This window comes from Chelonia mydas, chromosome 2 (assembly GCF_015237465.2).
Source record: "Chelonia mydas isolate rCheMyd1 chromosome 2, rCheMyd1.pri.v2, whole genome shotgun sequence".
Taxonomy (NCBI): Eukaryota; Metazoa; Chordata; order Testudines; family Cheloniidae; genus Chelonia; species Chelonia mydas.
Window position 1 is genome coordinate 48,523,674 of NC_057850.1, and position 19,804 is coordinate 48,543,477.

General features: G+C 39.4%; 1 protein-coding gene across 13 annotated transcripts in view; it reads right to left on the minus strand.

Moving 5' to 3' along the window:
• RALYL (RALY RNA binding protein like) overlaps positions 1–19,804 on the minus strand; it is a 577,640-nt gene that overhangs the window by 72,023 nt on the left and 485,813 nt on the right. For all 13 annotated transcript variants that reach the window (XM_043539415.1, XM_043539410.1, XM_043539409.1 and 10 more), the window contains one exon: positions 7,192–7,224. In XM_043539415.1, coding sequence (XP_043395350.1) covers positions 7,192–7,224 — 33 coding nt within the window. The remainder of the gene's footprint in view (positions 1–7,191; positions 7,225–19,804) is intronic.

Consider the following 19,804-nt stretch of genomic DNA (forward strand, 5'->3'; position numbering starts at 1 on the left):
GACAGAGAAAAAGAGAAGGGCAAATGGAATAACCAAGAGAGGGAAAAGTGATCTCATGCTCTATTGCCTCTCTCAATTATGAAGTGCAACATAACTAATGATTTTAAGGTCAGAGAGCTGAAGAGGGATTTCTTAGGGTGTTCATTCAGTCAGTTTGTCGCTAATCAAAGTTAATGGAATTAGAAAAAGCTTTCCTTGCCCAAAATATTAGTACGTGTTTGTGTGTGTGTAATGGAAATAATCAGGGAAACATTGGGGCAATACTACTGTTATTTAAACTGCAGCTGAGTGTAACAATAAATAAGCTGGAATCTCTACGCAGACAGAGACAAGATGAGACTACCAGCACACTGAGAGAGGCAGTAATTGGAAACGGAGCTGCACCCTTTCTATCCAACTCTCAGTAATCTCAGATTTTCAGGAAGATCCTCAAGCAAAGAGCTCTGTATGAACCAGTATGAGAGTCAGTGCTGTGGGTGGATGAGGTGATTATTTAAGAATCTTAATTAGCCTGATAGGAAACAGAGAATATTAAATCTTAAATCTTGTGGAAAGCTACTGGGAAAATTGTGTATCCAGTAAAGCTCTTTTAAAGTATAGCACAGTGGTTTGCAAACTTTTCCATACGAGGACCCTCATTCTGTATTAGCCTCCTGCCCAGTTATCTGGGATCTAGCTACACCTCCTTCCCATTTAGCAATAAGTGAAATACAGGGCCATTGTGAACCCCTTGACATCCGAATGTGACAACCCCCCCGCCCACACACACACACGTTGCTGCTATACAAAATGGAAAACTCAATCTCTTCCACTTTTTTTAGGCTTGCCCTGTATTTAAGGTAACTGTTGTCTCCTGGGCAGAATAAATTCCAAGCACAGAGCCTGAAGTGATTTTCAGCCAAAGATACGGTTGCTACCTTGCAAAGAGGGAGCTCTATATAGGTTAGAATTATTATATTCAAGTGTGTATTCCCTCCTCTCACCATCCACGTGGTCCTGAGAACATTACTCACGCTGAGCAGCTGGCCCACATGTAAGAATGCGACGAAGGGCTGCAGAATTTGCTAAGTTTTTAACAATTAATTTTAAAAGCTGCCCTCTCCCTCACTCTGGTTATCCTCCACTTTTCTCAAGGAAAGTATTTTCCCCATTGACAGCTAAAAGCTGAAGTGGAGCATCAGGGATAGTGGACTCCCCCTTCCCATCAGCCAGTCAGGGGTTAAGGTTTTGTGCCATTGTTATCAAAATAATCTTGCTGTGCTGCCATGGCGTTCTTATTCTGCTTCATGCTGTGTGTATTAAACCTTGTTCAAGGAATTAATGAACTCGAACGAAAGAACCTCTACTGAGCACCTTAGAAAACAGAAATATCTGGTTCGAATATTAATCAAAGGAAATAGCTAATTCATATAGGGCCTGATTGCTCCTTCTGATCGGAATTAAAAATCTGCAAAACTTCCTCTGGAAGTGTTTTCTCCACATAGTTCTGAGGGGTGAAATTTGCACTGCCCTCCAACCTTGAAATCAACCGGAGGCTTTTTCCCCAGAACTCGAAAATCCATGGGGCACCTAGATGATCTACAGGAGACCCTGTACCTCAGAACTGGCTTTGGGACCCTCCCTTTTTAGCTCTTAGGTAAAATGTCTCCATTTGGCCTGCAATGCAGCCAGGGCTTCCTCGGCTGGTGGTCCATAACATAGAGGCAAGCAGCAGAAAGTTAACATAGACAGGCTCAGACTGCATTAATTCTTATCTGAATTCCCAGTGGGACTCAAATGGGGTGCGGGTCTGAGAAGGTGAGGATAATTCACATATTCCCCCAGCCTTCCCTTTTCCTGTTCCCTGCCCAGGTGTAGTTCCCTGGACTCCTAGAGCTTCCTCTGTGGGCTCTTGGACAGGAAGGAATGGTACAGGAGAGAAAACTAAATCCCTGAACCATGAAGCCAGGAGTAGATCTGCACCAAAATACTAGAGAGACATTCCCTACTTTTTTTTTTTATTAGCAGTCATGAGGGATATTTGCAAAAGTCATTGGAGAAGGGAATGCAAAATTAAAATAAAGATTATTTAGGAGGATGGACCGTTCATACAGTAAATGAATAAACAGGTTACATTTAGCCAACACTAAACATGATACTTAAGTTTCAGCACAGATTATTATATATCCCTCTAAGGCAAATGAGATGGAGGTATAATTCCATTTCTGAGCTGTGTCCTATATCTAAACTACAGTCTGGGGATGAAATACCTGTGTCTTAGAAATGTGCAAAAATTGCAAAGGTTTGGTTAAAATTATGCTATGTATGCAAGATTTTGTTGTGTGTTTATTTAATCCAGAAGTTTGCATTATAAATAATGTTGAAAGATTTTATATTAAGCAAGCATCAATTAAAATTTATAGAAATAGCTTTGCCAGTAGCGAGAATAAGGATTTTATGTAGTTTGACAGTACTGTAAGGAAATATAGATATGTAAGGAGGGAAATTTACAGCAGGACTTGGCATTGCTTTTTTAAAAGTATCTGAAAATAATTCCAATTTTGTAGCATGAAATTTTTCCAGAATTTAGTCACATACACTGGGGGACAGCACTGCGAGCTTCATCATCCCATTTAATCAAAGGGACCTCTCCTGGACCATGATTCAAGAAAGCACGTCTTTTCAGGACAACACCTAACTATGTGCTTTCCTGAATTGGGATCCTACTGAGGATAGGGTAGCTCATTCAGGTGATGGGGTCTCTGCTAAGATTGTCAAAAAATGTGTCAATTAGTGCCAATTTTGTTTGTGATTTTTCATAAGAGGACAATTATACACTGTGTAAATTCTCATCTGCACATGGAGTTTAACTTTCCAGAATAAATTTCAAAGGAGATAATGCTAAAGTGGAACAAGGCCCTCTTTTTCTGGAATACGAATGTCCAGACACGGAGTTATTTAGGAATAACTATTGTGCATTAAACTCAGACACATATCTTAATCCAAATTAACTTTCATGTGTAGACAACCCCTAATAAACTCTGACCACCAACTCATTTCACATTCCAGCCCATCCCACCCCTAGCCCACTTTCCCCATCTCCAGATCATCCCTCTTCCACATGTGTAACGTTTACCACAAATGACTAAGCTTGAAAAAAGATCTGAAAAATTAGCACTTTGGATTTGACTTTTTTAAAAATCTACACAAAAGGAGGAGAAATAGCTTGACTCTCAGCTGACAAGATGTTTAAAGCGAATGGATTTTCAATCACTGTGGAAAGCTACTGCCTGCTTATTAAGTAAACCTATTCTGTGCAGCTGGCAGAGGCTGAAAGACATAAAAAGAATCAGCTGTATTTCTCTCTCTTCCTGTCATGACCCTTCTGAATGGAACCCAAATGTGACATATTAAATGGCAGCAAATAAGGCACACATTTTAAGCAGTGAGGGTAATTAATCATTGTAACAATTTACCCAGGGTTGTGGTGGAAATTTTTTAATCAAGACTGGATGTTTTTCTAAAAATAATATGCTCTAGTTCAAGCAGGAATTAATTCTGGGAAGTTCTGTGGCCTGTGTAATAAAGGAGGTCTGGCTAGATGATCACAGTGGTCCCTTCTGGTGGGGGATAATCACATCTTCTTTGTTCAGGAGATGTAGGGACTATGACCCACATGTACTCCAGGTGTGCAAATTGCCCCAGGAGGGTGGTGAGGGGCAAAGAAGAAATGGGCATCATTCTCCTCTACCTTTGCCTGTGGAAATGGCCACCCTTGGAAAGGAGAATAAACACCACACCATTCTAAGGACTTGTCTGCATGGAGACACTCAGGAAAGTTCATCCAAATTAATTTTCAAAGCGGGTTAAGGTAAACAGAATAAAGGCTTTGTCTACATGATGTGATAATGTGCACTACAGGTGTATGATTTCTAAAGCACACTAATGTATTGTGCGCTAATTGGTCCACATGGATCCTGCTGGCACACACAAAAAGTTCTCTAGTGCTTGAAACAGTGGTGTGAAAGTCCACCAGTGAACTTCTACTGCACACCAGCAAGGTCTACACAGACCAATTAGTGCACAACACATTAGCATGTTTTAGAAGTCGCACCCTGTAGTGCACATTGCTGCACTATGTAACAAGTCCCATGGCTACTGTTATTCTGAATAAGGCCTGGTCTACACTAGGAAATTAGGTCAGAATAACTACTTCACTCAGGGGGTGAACAATCCACACCCCTTAATGATACAGTTAAACCAACCGAACCCCTGGTGTAGACAGCACTAGGTTGATGGAAGAATTCCCCCGTTGACATAGCTACCTCCTCTCGGGGAGGTGGATTACCAATGTTGATGGGAGAAGCCCTCCTGTCAGTGTAGGAAGTGTCTTCACTGAAACACTAAAACAGCACAGCTGCAGCGTTTTAACTGTAGACAAGCCCAAAGAGTGTCCTCAGAGGGGCTTACGGTGCTTTAACTACACGTCTTTAAATTTACACCTTTAGTTAATTCAGATTAATTTTCTGAGTGTCCCTGTGTTGACAATCCGTGAGTCTCTGTCTATGCTCACCGTAGCTCCCACTGGGGCAGTACAGCTCCTCATCATTTCTACACACGTCTAATTAGCCTTTGGCATTTAGGTTGCTACATTTAATATTGCTTTGCATAGCATGCACACATACAAACGCACAAAATCAATCATGAAGATCCCTATTGGTCATTAGCCTAGACACTGCAATAATAATAATAAAAAAGTATAATTATCATTCGCTAGCAGTAAAATGAGAAGGTGCAAGCAAGTCTCCACTGCACAGTGGAGATAAACTAAAAGCTCACCTGCAGAAGCAAATCATCTGTAAGTAACCAAAATTAATTTAGACAGCTGCTTTGGCCTACTCTAAATGTAAGGGACATTACAGGGTACACGTGCTATTCTAATTAAGGTTGAGTCAGCAGCTCTATTACAAGCACTTAATGTAGTTTCAGGAGTCTATGGCTTCAACTGTCATTCTGGGCTGAAATTTGAAATCCAATATCTCAGCATGGGAGCAAAGCCTCTGAACAAGTTAAAACAAAAATCAGTTTGCAATTAGGTGGAGTAAATCCCTGACACAGCACTAAGAAGGAAACCTGTTTGCTCAGGCCTGTGACTCAGCAAGTCTGTTTCTTCTTCCTGGCTACATAGGAATGGCAAAAGGCAAGTATATAGGCAAGGAAGTTACAGATGAGGGAAGTTTTTGCATTTTGACATATGATAATTATAACTGAGGAAAACAAGGATGTGCCCCAGACAAACCTCTGCACAGTTCTGCATAGAGCCTGGGTTTCATTGTTCAGATTATCCTTCCTGGGAAGCAGCTAGTTTGAGCAGCGAAATCACAGAGTTGTTATGCTGTGTTGGGGGTAAATTGACTCTACAGAGTGGTAGCTAAAAACAAATGCAGTATTGTCAACCCCAAACATTCAAAAATCATGAGATAGTCCCCCCAAATCATGTGATTATAAATGATTAATTATGAGATTTTTTCTTTATCTGCCTTCTGGTTTTTGAGCCTCTATAGTACACCTATGCCAAGTTTCAATTTTTTTCTACAACCACAAGGAATATAAACTTTTTTTTTTTTTAATGAAAACAGAGATTTTCATCTAATCACCTGATTTCAGAAGCTGGCGCTTGAGAAAAACACCAAATATCATGGTAATTGAAAAATTGTGAGAATTAGCAACACAAATTGGTGAAATAATAATTCATTTGGTCATTTCCAGTGCAAAAGCAAGAACAAATTTAAAAAAGCATTTTATTCACTTTAGACATTTCTGAGTGCCTAAGGAAAAAAACAAATTAAATTATACGTCAAAAGTAAAAAAAGAGAAAAAAGTATGCAATTAATTCAAGATACGACCAAACAAATCTTAGTTACTTTATATGGCAGAAATGAAGAAAGATTAGGCATAATCTGGCATATGTTGATGCGTGTAATTTTATTCATGCAACAGTCCCATTTTCATCATTGAGACAACTCATATGAGTTCAGTTATTTGTGGACAGAAATGTTTGAGGAATCTGGTCCCTATTTTCACTACATTTTTGACTCCATAACTCACATGTTTCTCTGGTTTGCTTTTATTTTATATATACCAGTTATGGAGCATTTCTTGACTCCTTGGTTTTATACTATGGTTTGGAAGTTACGGATCATTTATGTGCTCAGATTAGCTCTTACCTGACTACTTTGCATCAGGACCCTTTGCCTGTTGTATATATTCTTAGCAGTATACAATACTACAGTTTTGAGGACTCAGAACCAAGGAGAAAGCATGAGGGAATGAGAAGAGACCAAGAAGACAGAATTGGATAGAAAAAAACAAGGAGAGTGAAGTGGAAAGAAGAAAGAGAGAAAACAGTGTGTTAGAGCAGATTTAGAGAAAAGTGATACTGATACAGGGAAGACAGACTAAGAAGAGTGCAGCTGTGACTCAAAAATACAATACTAATACTTACCTTTATGATATACAAACAAAGGTGCATTTACCAAGTGAGTACTGTTTTCCAGAATACAACATATTTAAAAATAATGTTTTAAACAGATGAAGAATTGCTTGAATTAACAAAGTATGAAAATTGGTGACAGTGCATGTGAGGTTACAAGTTTAATAACTGTTTTAACACACATACCAATATACATATGGTTCATAAGCTTGAAAAAGATCTGATTTTATATTTTACAAATTTGAATGAAAAACAGCAATATTTACAAACAGTTTTATCAACTTAATTTTTGCACTAGTAGTGACATTTTAAAAACAGCATGTTAATTGTATTAAAAATACTGTCAAAATTCATACTAGATTAATATATTTGGTAACATGAAATTATATTAACTGATAGAACAACATCAAGACAACTAATACAACAGTTGTCTACAAGAGCATCATCTAACATATATGTAAAATCTCCTCTGTTCATTTCAGTTAATCAGCAAAGACAAAACATTTTTTGTCATGTTTGGGTGGAAGGAGAAATCAATGACTGCTGACATTTATTGACTAAAATCTATGCTTTCCAACCTTAGGTATAGTAATGAATGACTGTTTAAATGAGAGAATTTAACATTTCAACATTTTATATTTGATTGGTCTAATGGGGTCAACAATATTGTATAATGGTTAAAAATATATAGATATATATACATATATAAACATACTCACCCAACAGACAGGAAAGGTTCCTTTGAATCAAGTCTGTTAAGTAAATAACAGATATTTTAAAAATATATATATATACACATATTATATTGTATAGCATTTAAATTATGGACTTAAAAGGCTCTAATGGATCTATTGCACTTTATATGGTGATAATGCACAATCTGGCAGCAATAGCAGAGCATCAAGGTTCTGATCCAACTCCCATTGAAATCAGTTACAAGACTCCCAATGACTTCAACTGGCAGAATGTTTACAAAGCAGCAAACCAGAGGCCTGATCCAAACTAAACCCACTTCAGGGTGCATTTCACAGGAAGGCCACTTGACTTGATAAGCAGTGTAACAGGATCATTTTCATCCCACTCATATGTTCATATGTTCCCCCTCCATGCTGCCTACTTCCATGTGAATTCTTTTTCTCCTATGCTCCAGTTCAGGAAGATACTTTACTACTAAAAACTGAGTCTTGCATGGACATGTGAGTTGCCCTTGTGACTCCAAAACTCCATCTTGGAGCTAGACTTTGCATAGGAGAGAGGAGGGGGTCTCCACCCACAAGAGAAAGTCTATTTAAACCCGTGGGAGACCCCTCCATTTTGTCTTCAGCTGCCTCTCCGCCCCCAAGGATGCCTGAAAGAAACTGGAACAAAGGACAGTAACTACAGGGGGTGTAAGTAATTGCTGGACCCAGACTAGAAGGAGACTAGTCTGTAAAAGGAAGCTTATTGGAATTCCTCTGAGGGTGAGGTTTTATCTGTATTCCGTTTTCTTAAACATAGACTTGCGTGTTCTGTTTTATTTTGCTTGGTAATTCACTTTGTTCTGTCTGTTACTACCTGGAACCACTTAAATCCTACTTTATGTATTTAATAAAATCACTTTTTACTTATTAATTAACCCAGAGTATGTTTTAATACCTGGGGTGGGGGTGGGGGGCAAACAGCGGTGCATACCTCTCTATCAGTGTTATAGAGGGCGAACAATTTATGAGTTTACCTGTATAAGCTTTATACAAGGTAAAACAGATTTATTTGGGGTTTGAACCCCATTGGGAGTTGGGCATCTGAGTGTTAAAGACAGGAACACTTCTTAAGCTGCTTTCAGTTTAAGCCTACAGCTGTTAGGGGACGTGGTTCAGATCTGGGTCTGGGTTTGGAGCAGGCTGGCGGGTCTGGCTCAAACCAGGCAGGGCACTGGTCTGGTTTTGTGAGTGGATGTATATCATACCCCATAAGTCCCCAGCTGGGAGGGCAGGGAAAGCAGAGGTGGAAGTAGTCATGGCACATCAGGTGGCAGCCCCAAGGGGGTTTCTGTGATCCAACCTGTCACACATGCTATTTCCCTTGCCTTGTTATGCCACGTATCATCCATTTTGTAGAATGTCATCACCCTTTTAGCTCAGGCACTTCTGGCAGATGTGTCATGATAGTTTTGGTGTCCATAACATTAACTGGGTGTGAACGTGAGTGAAGGGCCTTGTGAAGAGGGGTTAAAAGAAAAACTCTACAGACCTATTTTGAGAACTTAGGTGATATATAAGTGGTATATAGAGTACATGTAGGCCCTCTGTACAAGGGTGAATTTCATTTGAAAGAGAGTACTACAAGGAATAAAAGATAAAAAGCAAAACAAACTCTATAAAACATTTGTCAGCGTCTTTTTAATAATGATGATAGCCAAAGAGAAATGGTGGCATGTCTCTGGAATTGAACACCTTAACTACTACAAAACCCCACAAAAATCCAACCACACTAAACAAAAATACTACAAAATAATGTATTTCTCAAAATCTACTCTCTCCCCACTCCACAATTTTATTAGGTACATGATATAGTAAAGATTTAGTCAAAAGAAAATTAGGTTTAGTACAAACGCTTATAATAATCTAGCCAGAAGTTTGTTTTCAAACATGTATTCATCTTAGCACATTCTAAAGACAGTCAACTTCAAGTATTACGTTTACTTTTAATAATGTTCATCAACTTTTGCAAAGCATTTAATTATCAGGAAGAGGTTTCTAAGATTACTGGTGGGAACGCTTAAGCACCTGTCTTGCTCTTGACTGTTGGATGCAATATACTTGAAATATAGTTTCCTGGGACTGAAACCTGAGTTTTTAATACAACTTTCACACATGTGCTTTAAGTAAGGGTTGCGTAGATGTCAGAAACCCACCACAATGTATTTTCTGTGCATGTTTCTCCCTCCTCTCTAGCACTTAAGAATAGAGTCATCTGTCTCCACGGCAGCGTCTGCCCTTTTCAAGGGACTGGGTTGCCCTGTGTTGATGTATTTGTGAGTGGATATATATCATACCCCAGGAAAGATACTACAGTGTAAGACTGCATTACCTTTACTGCAGAACTCCCTGGACAGTCACTAGTGCCTGTCAAGTTCTATGCCAAGCTGACAGGAAGCAGGATGGTCAGTGGGGGCCTCCATATAGATGGCCGTGGCTTCCTCCCAGAGGATCCATATTTTGGGGGTGTGCCCTGTGGCTCCATCTGTAAGGTGCAAGTCCTGTTCCCATTATGAATAAAACAGGTAGAAACTCTGTGATGATCCTTACAGAGTTTCCTTTTCCCTTATCATCCCTCCAGTGGGTTTTTCCACGCAAGGGGGTGATCCAGCCCTCATAAGAATCTCATAAGATTTGGCCTCTGATATTTTCTTCATAACAGTAAAGATGAAAGAGAACTGAAACCACATCTGTGTTTTTGTGCAGTCTTACAGCAACAATTTTGTCATGAGGAGAGCTCTGGGACATCAGTGTTCTGATGAAGGACATAATCTGGTGGGTATAATACACAAAGGAAATGTTTGAGGTAATGTTCTCTGGATAAAATACTGCAATTAAAAATCTATTTGAAATTCATTCTCAAGATGGAATTCCATTTGCTTTAACTGTGCTGGCCTAAGTTTGACCCCCCTCTATATATTTGACTAAATGCTTTTAGATAATATGCAGCATTATTTTAAATTAGTTCAAGTGTTCCAGGTAATAAGAGAATACAATCATCCATTGGCCTTTTATTTTAACAGGTAATTCAGTGCATACAAATTAATATAAAGGCTCTAAAACTGCAATTCAATGTAAAAGAATATACTACATCTCCTTTAGTGGCAGTATTTATCTATCCATGTTATCAATTATTACTTCCTTCCCAGCGACTCAGAACCCAAAATTCCTCAGAGTTTTAAAGTATTTTATATAGCTAAGAGTGACACATCCTAAAAGGTAATCCTAGGTTGCTGCAGAAGAAGTTGAGATATTTCTTCAGCAGACCAACTATTAGAAGAGGAATGTTTGCTCTTAAGAAGAAAAAAAAGGATCAAACCCTAAAAGAAAGCAGGAATACTGAAATAAATAAATACATAAATACAATAATATTTTAAAATAATGCAGTAACAGTAATGACACAATGAAATGATATATTTTATAACCTATGATTTGTTGCTATCTCTAAAATCTGGGTGCTAGAACCTTTCTGATTTGCAATGTTTTTATCGCCCATAACCTGCAGTGCTCATGGGGGAAAAATGTCTAATGAAAGGGAATCTCAATAGCACATATACACTTTTTTTAACACATTGCATGATTCTTGGCCTATTTTCAGTGGGCCTATTGGCACAACTAACTTGGTACCATGTGCATCCAATGATACCTTTGTCATGCAGTAGATGTACTACTTTTCCAAAGTTTCTAAAAAAAAATCATACACATTGTACTATAAAAACTAGAATAATGCAATACATGTCAACAGTCTCTGCAACAACTATCTCTGCAATATGTCAACAAATCACATATAGGAGACTGGAAAAACCTGAGGTAAACTCTAAACCTTTAACCTTAGCATAATTGTTCTAGTTAAGATTACAGGCAAGATGCCTTTTTATATCTGGGACACAACTCAACATACATAAATCAATTTCATTTCAGGCTAAACCATCTCCTCTCTCCTTCCCAAAATCTATTTACAGGAAATTTGGATACATCATTGACAACATCATTGTTGTAGATAGGCAAACAGAATTCGGCTAAATGGTCCTCTAAGATAACTCATTTGGAATCAATATATGCTTAGTGCTGATGATTCATCATTCATAGCTAAGGTGTGGACAAAAACCACTCATGTTGTATTTCTGTTTGCTACCTTATTCTGCTACCTCAAGTGTGACAAAACAGTCTACTCTGGACCAAACAAAGCAAAGTTCAGAAACTAAGACCAAGACTTCCAAAAATGACTCCCGATTTTGTACATCAAACTTGAGAACAAATTTCAGAGGGTAGGTAACTCAGCACTTTCTGAAAATAAGGCCCCTTTAAGGTGTACTGTCTCAGGAAATGGAGTTTGACTCTATTGTTGATGTCAGCTTGTCTGGATTTACAGCCTGAAAATACTGATTCCATTATACCTAGCGCCAGCAGCCACATTGCAGTTGGCATGCATAGCTTTCTGCTGCTTTAGTTGAGTCTGTTATGTCCTTGAGGTGGCGAAAAGGCTTCTGAAAGTCTTTTCATGGTACTTCTATAGAACATCTAGCAATACAGGAAGTAGTAATGCACCAAAGAGAACATAAAACTATACAAGAGCTTCTTCCAAAACCATAGAGGATACTCTAAAATACATCATTCAGTGGAGCATACTTACACTTACATCATGTTCCAACCAGGACCCTGACTTTGCAAATAACGATATGCAAATTGGCCAAGAGAAGGCTAAAAATGTATGTCACTTGCTGATAGGGTGGCTGTTGATGTGCAGAACCAGGCAAATGGCTCTTAGGTCTGTGATACGCAATATAGGGTTTAAACTTAGTTCTTCCTCCTCCTCTTCCTTTTGCTTTAGGGCAACTGCAACAGTACTGTGATCTGGAGGATTTGAACAGTTAATTCCTCTGATAGGAATCTAACAGTTCAATTTTATATGCTATTAATGTCAGAAAGTTTTGCTAGTCAAAAAGCATTTTGAACTTCAGTCACTTCATGGATTGGCTGTGTAGTTTTATGGTATATTTCTTGATTGATTTGGTTGACTTATTTACGTGTCAAACAGATCTGTCCTTGTGCATCCTGTCTGTTTTAGAAGTAGAGATTTAACAAAAATAGATGTTAAATCACAGAAAATTGAGCTTTGCAACTATTGTTGTTTGCTCATCGATGATCCTTTAAGTTGATGGTTGATGGACAAGGACAAGTTACCACAAGCACAGGCTGGAAATTTTTCATCTAAACTTTTTTTTTTAATGCAATTTTTGTAAAAATCAACACATTTAGAAAAACATATTGACTTTGATTAAAATTTCCAAGACCAAAAGATTTTTTGAAGCAAAAATATTTTTGTTTTGGAAAATTTTCATAAGAACATAAGAATGGCCATATTGGGTCAGACCAAAGGTCCATCTAAGCCCAGTATCCTGTCTTCTGACAGTGGCCAATGCCAGGTGCCCCAGAGGGGATGAACAGAACAGGTAATCATTTCAATTTGAATTTTATTTTATTTGGGGGATTTTCATTTTTAGACTATTTTTATTATTTTACATTATTTCATGTGGATATTGCACTACTAGTAGTGACATGCCATCATATAAAATAATATAAAAAGATTTTAAAAACAGAAATTAAATTTCAAACTAAAAAACTAAAATTCTAAACTGAAATTCTGAAATTTTCCAAAAAGAAAATTTTCTGAAATGGATTTTTTTCAGGAATTCAGTTTCATGGGACATTTTGAAAACAGTATTTTTTTTCTTTCACCTTATTTCTATTTGGAACAAAAAAAAAATTCAAAAAGTCAATATTTCCCAAAAAATGGAAATTTCAATTTTTGACCAGCTCTAGTTACTACTCAAATGACCATTCAGAATATTTTTTGAATTAGTGCACCATTCATGGTTACTGGATCCTGGACCTGAGAAATCTTCATAATGAAAGTTTTGTGAAATCTGATGTTTTTCTTCAAAAAATTTTATTTTTGACAAATCAGCATTTTCTGATAAAAACTTAACTAAAAAATTCCTGACCAGCCCTATTCTGGAAGGTTTTACATTCTCCTGTGGTTCCCATAAACAGCATTATAATGTTTGCAATTTGTATTACAGAGTATTTTCATATTCCTTGAAGCATTAACTACTGGTCTGTATCATAAGCAGAATACTGGACTAACTGCATTCAAGGTGTGATCTAGTATGGCTATTTAAATTTTCAGGATGAAGATGAAGGGGATACACGGAATGTTTGGCAGTCACAACATTTTCTACCAACATGTTAAATAATTTTAAAATCTTTCCCTTAGTGCTATGGGTAAAACTCTTGAAGCATTAAATAAGTGCAGCATTTCATCTCTGTTAATTTTTCTCTGTGCTTTGTGCCATTAGGGTGAAATTTAAGATGGTGACAGCTGTTTTAAAACAACAAAGAAATGAAGCATAATATTCTTTTCCCCATTAGCATAATAGAACAAATATTTTATTTGAATTTACACGAATCAAACATAAAAAAGCACCTTTGCCGTACATTGAAAATACAAATACTAACACAAACTAAAGAAAGCCAAACAGCTTCTCTAAAACGCAAAAGAAAACAGAAACCAATACACTCCAGCCCCCAAATACCACCCCTTAATGCAACTCCTCCTTCTCCAAATGAGAATTAAACATTGGATAAAAGTAGCCCTGTGTATGCTAAATATATATGTTTGCCTTTGCTGAATACATGTAGGTTTGGAAGGATTACGTTTTTAATCACTAAATGTTGGTAAACATCTATTTGCAGGTATGGCAGGGCAGGGCAAATCAGGCCTACAGCTGCTCCTTAATCATAGAATCATAGAATATCAGGTTGGAAGGGACCTCAGGAGGTTATCTAGTCCAACCCCCTGCTCAAAGCAGGACCAATTCCCAACTGAATCATCCCAGCCAGGGCTTTGTCAAGCCTGACCTTAAAAACCTCTAAGGAAGGAGATTCTACCACCTCCCTAGGTAACCCATTCCAGTACTTCACCACCCTCCTAGTGAAATTTTTTTTCCTAATATCCAACCAAAACCTCCCTCACTGCAACTTCAGACCATTACTCGTTGTTCGTGTTGGATAGAAGGATGGGCTTTTGGTATAACAAAAGGAAGGCATTTTCTATAAAGGAAGAAGGGGATTAGCTAACCCTTGCCTCTCCTTGCCCCCACTTCACTAAAGGTGTGACCTGAATATTTGGCATGTAGAAAGGCTAAAAACAAAAAAGATCTGGGTCATATAAAGTTCATTTAACAATGTAACATTTTTGGTTAAGTAGAACAAAACATAACTTATGCTCAAAGAGTTACCTAGCTTTCTGTACTATTAGACTAGGGGAGAATATTTTGTACCTAGACTTTAATGTTATTTACTTTATATACCTATACATTATCAGTAACATTTGCTTTTATTTAAGACAACCTGCACTGGGAGCTGGATTCTATTTGACGAAGATGAGGATTGACAAGTGCCTCAGAGAAAAACAGCTCTACACTCAGGGAAGGCAAGCTCAGATTTTATGGGTGATGGTCTGGTTGCATGGGCATGGCTGAAGGAGGATTGCCAGCCATCCACCCTAAACTGACAGAAAGGAGTATTAATAAAGTCCGTGTGACTGGGGAGACACAAAGAGCCTAAATTGAATTTGCTCTGCATACCACAAATGTATAATATTCTGCTCCACCCATCGCAAAACATGTCCCAAGCTCTATTACAAAACACATTAATTATCTCTAAGGGCATTCTTTTCTTTCAGAAGATGACACCCTCAACTTCAATTCCAATCACCTTTCTGTAAATAGAAAATTTGCTCATTTCAGTGTTCTCATTCTTCTAGCGAAAGGAAGCAAACTCTAGAGGAAAAAAGGCAACCCCATACCACTGCTATCATTTTAAATCTGCTTATCTTGTTTGCTAATAGTTGCTAAATCCTGCAAAAAAATTGCTTCCCATCAACAGTAACAGTGTGGGAGTAAATATACTCAGCCATCTTTCTTAGGATTCTGTCTCTTGACTACTTCAATCATTTTTTGAAGAAAGTGGACATCAATTGACCACCTCCTACACTGAATCAGAGTATAACAAAGTCAACAAGCACTTGTCTAAAAATATTTGGAATGAGTTCATCAGAGTAGGCTGAAGAAAATAGTGGTAACTGAGCTAATGCAAACGATCAGTACTACTTTGTTGCATGCCTGTTTATAGTCACGGATTGATGAAGGTTAATGCCTACATGCCTTCTGAGATTCCCCAGGGTAGAGGGTTAATCTTCCTTTCCCTCAGTGACACTCTGACAGGTGTTATGGACCCATGGAATATTTTTTATCCATTTTATAAATTGTATATGTATCCTTATGGGTTAGTGGCTGTATTCCTGATTCAGTGGGGGTTTAGGGGATACAGGATTTCCTGCTGGAACTAAAATCACTGGAGGGTAATCATTGCAAATCCCAAGGCAGCTAACAAGTATGGAGAAGTCTCATAACCTGGAGGAAATGGCATCTACTGTTTTGGTCTGACTGAAAAGCCCCAGCAAATAAAGAATTGAAAATTGTATATATACTGACCGTTGTGATGTCTGGAGAGAGATCACGCTCCCCTGATCCGAAAACTCTCATGGAACTATTACCAAGAGAGTTAGACTTTATGGATAGGGCCTTCAGTACTTGAGAACCTGCCAAGGTTCCACGTGGAAGATGGGTCACTCCTGGTAAGCTAGACACATGTATGAGCCATTGATTGTTTTCAAGACATGCTTTCTCTGTAATGCTTTTGTTCTGAATAAGTGGTATATTGTGTCATGTGAGCTGGTTGGTCACTAGTTAACCTTGTCATTGCTCCTGAGAGAACAGGACTGCCTCTGCTGAACTAAAGTAAAACCTGCTGAGATAAACACAATGAATTACAGCAGGGGTGGGCAAACTATGGTCCGCGGGCCATATCTGGCCTGGGAGCTGTTTTAAGCCGGCCCGTGAGGTCCCGCTGGGGCACCGGGTCGGGGCCGCAGCATGCGTCTCGGCCCCACTCCGGCCAGGGAGTTGGGTCGGAGGCCACACCATGTGGCTCGGCCCCGCTGTGGTGCTCCAGCTGGAGCATGGGACAGGGGCCGCCCCACGCGTAGAAGCTGGAGAAGGGACATGCCACTGCTTCTGGGAGCCGCTTGAGGTAAGCGCCGCTCTGAGCCTGCGCCCTTGAGCCTCTCCCCATGCCCCAACCCCCTGCCCCAGCCCTGTTCCCCCTCCCACCCTCTGAACCCCTTGATCCCAGCACGGAGCATCCTCCTGCACCCCAGACTCCTCATCCCCAGCCCCAACCCAGAACTCGCACCCCCAACCAGAGCCCCCTCCGAAACCCCAATTTTGTGAGCATTCATGGCCCGCTATACAATTTCTATTTCCTGATGTGGCCCTCAGGCCAAAAAGCTTGCCCACCCCTGAATTACAGGCATCTGTGGCCTAAATTCCTGTTCTGCAGGGAGAGGATTTCAGGATCCTGCCCCTAGAAAGGTGATGGCTAGAGGCCTGAAGCCTAAGTGGGGTGCCCTCAAGCAGGCCATGAAGGGGTCAGAAGGTGTAGTTACCTCAGCAACTGTGACAGACAGTACCAATAAAATAACTGGTGACATGCTGCACTGTCAAAATATGATTCATGTTTTCATGCTATGCCCTTGAATAATCTCACTTTGTAGGACTGGATTAAATAATACACACATTTTGACACCAGTAGATATTTTTAAACTGTTCATTTCCCAGAAGCCCTATAACCACATCACTCATCTTTATGAATCCATTTCTTACATCTGTTAGTAAATATTAATCTTTTATGATTCTTTTTATATTAACCTCTCATGATTTCTTGAACAGACATCCCTGAGTCTTTTCTGTGTTAGCCAGAGATGCTGGCTAAACTCTAATGTTAAAGAGGGTTTTACTCTGGAGAAATGAATGTCTTTGCCCTCGTAGGCCTATACTTATCTACCCTGTTTTACTCTGAACTTTAGCTGAACCAAGTGTGTTATCAATAATCTGAATTTTAGTTGGACTGTAGTATGTTATTAAACAATGGATTGTGTGTCCTTTTGTGATCGAATGAACCCCTACACACTGTTGTAATAATCTTTCTACAAAATGTGCCTTGTGAGATATCATTTGAAAACTAATAACTACTAGTCAATAATATCATGGTGAAATGTGTGTAGCAACATTATATGTAAAGATATAAACATTAATTGAAATTAGGTCTGAAATATGTTTACTAGACAAGTCTGGGTAAACTAGTTTCTCAAAGGCAAAGGACAAGCTGACAACTCTAGCCAGGTGTCATCACAGATGATGGACAATAACCTATCAAATGGCCATTCTTTGGCAAGGGAGGGGGGTGGAAACAAAGAGATCTGCATCTTAGCAAACAATAGCATGAAAGCTCTTTCACCATGAGACTCCATGACTCCACTCTCAGAGCGGGAATGAACTTTATCTAGGGCAGTGGCTCTCAGCCTTTCTAGACTACTGTACTCCTTGCAGGAGTCTGATTTGTCTTGCATACCGCCAAGTTTCACCTCACTTAAAAACTACTTGCTTACAAAATCAGACCTAAAAATACAAACGTGTAACAGCACACCATTACTGAAAAATTGCTAACTTTCTCATTTTTACCATATAAATTATAAAATAAATTGATTGGAATATAAATATTGTACTTACATTTCAGTGTATAGTAGTATATAGAGTCAATCAAGAAGCTGCTATAATCAATTAAGGCTGGCTAATCAGGGCACCTGGGTTTAAAAAAGGAGCTCACTTCAGTTTGTGGTGCGCGTGTAAGGAGCTGGGAGCAAGAGACGCTAGGAGCTGAGAATAGAACGCGGACTGTTGGAGGACTGAGGAGTACAAGCATTATCAGACACCAGGAGGAAGATCCTATGGTGAGGATAAGGAAGGTGTTGGGAGGAGGCCATGGGGAAGTAGCCCAGGGAGTTGTAGCTGTCATGCAGCTGTTACAGGAGCTACTGTTAGACAGCTGCATTCCACAGGGCCCTGGGCTGGAACCCGGAGTAGAGGGCGGGCCCGGGTTCCCCCCAAACCTCCCAACTCCTGGTCAGACAGAGTAGGAGTTGACCTGGACTGTGGGTTCACGAAAACGGCCAAACTGAGGGCTGCCGTGAAGTTCCAAGGCGAGCAAATCCGCCAATAAGCGCAAGACCCACCAAGGTAGAGGAGGAACTTTGTCACAGTACCCAAGGGGTACATGTACCCTGGTTGAGAACCACTGATCTAGGGGGTAACCTTCAGGAAAATGCAGTTCCAAAAGGGGACTGGACTATAAAGTGAGGGGCAAAAACACCCCCATTCACGTCTCGCTCTTTCAACTAAGATGACAAAGGAAACCAGCCCATTTGACTTTGGGAGTGATCCTGGCCTGAAATTTGGTCAGCCCTGGTCCTGGGAGCATGTAGTAAGAATTTTATCTTGAAACACATCTAGTTGCTAAATTTAGGACCAGAAAATGTTTTCTCTTTATTTCTCTTGTAACTATTTCTAACTTTAATGCCTTATACTTGTACTCACTTAAAATCTTTCTCTTTGTAGTTAAATAAACTTGTATTCTTTAATCAAAACTAATCCAGTGTTGTGGCTAAACTATACTGTGTGGCTAACACCATTTAGGGTAGCCAGCTGTTGTATATTGATCCACTAACATATCTGGATTGTCCAGGAGAGAACTGGAGAGTGAAGAACACACATTTTGGGGGAAAATTTGGGACTGAGAGTGTCTTGGGGTCACCCTGCAAGTGTAACCAAGGCTGGTGGAAGCCAGAGTGTGAATGATGTGTAGCTGGCAGGCTGCAGCTATACAAAGACACTCAGGGTGTGAACTGCATACTGAAAGACTATTTGTGAGCAGCCCAGGTCAGAGCTACGGCAGCAAAGCATTGGAGGCACCCCAGTTTGCAGGGTCGTTGTGACACAGGCCCTCACTGGTCTGGATTGCACCCCGGAATGTCATACCTTTTTACTCTAAACTCTTGACCTTTAGGGAGATGTCCAGAAAGGGCCCACTTGTAGCCTATATGGGGAAGATGTTTTCTGTAATTAATAAAATAAACTCTGAAGAATGCCTTTAGTTTATCAGTAATTAATCCAACCAGTTATTTCTATCATAATGACTTGGTTTTAGATATCCTTGAATTGATAAAATTGTGGATGGTTGAACAGATGTCTTCAGTTTATCAGTTATGTAAACCAGACACCAGGAAAAGAAGTCTGTATAAAACATTCAATTTGTGAACACCTGGAGGATGAAGGCGTATTCACTAGCAGTCAGCATGGATTTACCAAGAACAAATCATGCCAAACCACCTTGATTTCCTTCTTTGGCAGGGTAACTGATTTGGTGGACAGGGGGACTGCAGTGGACATAATATAGCTGGACTTCAGCATGGCCTTTGACACAGTCCCATATGACATTCTGATAAGTAAACTGGAGAAATGCAGGCTCTACAGAACTACCGTAAAGTGGACACATAATTGGTTAAATAACCACAAACAAAGAATAATTATTAACGGAATGATATCGGATTGGAGGAAGGTCTCAAGTGAGGTTC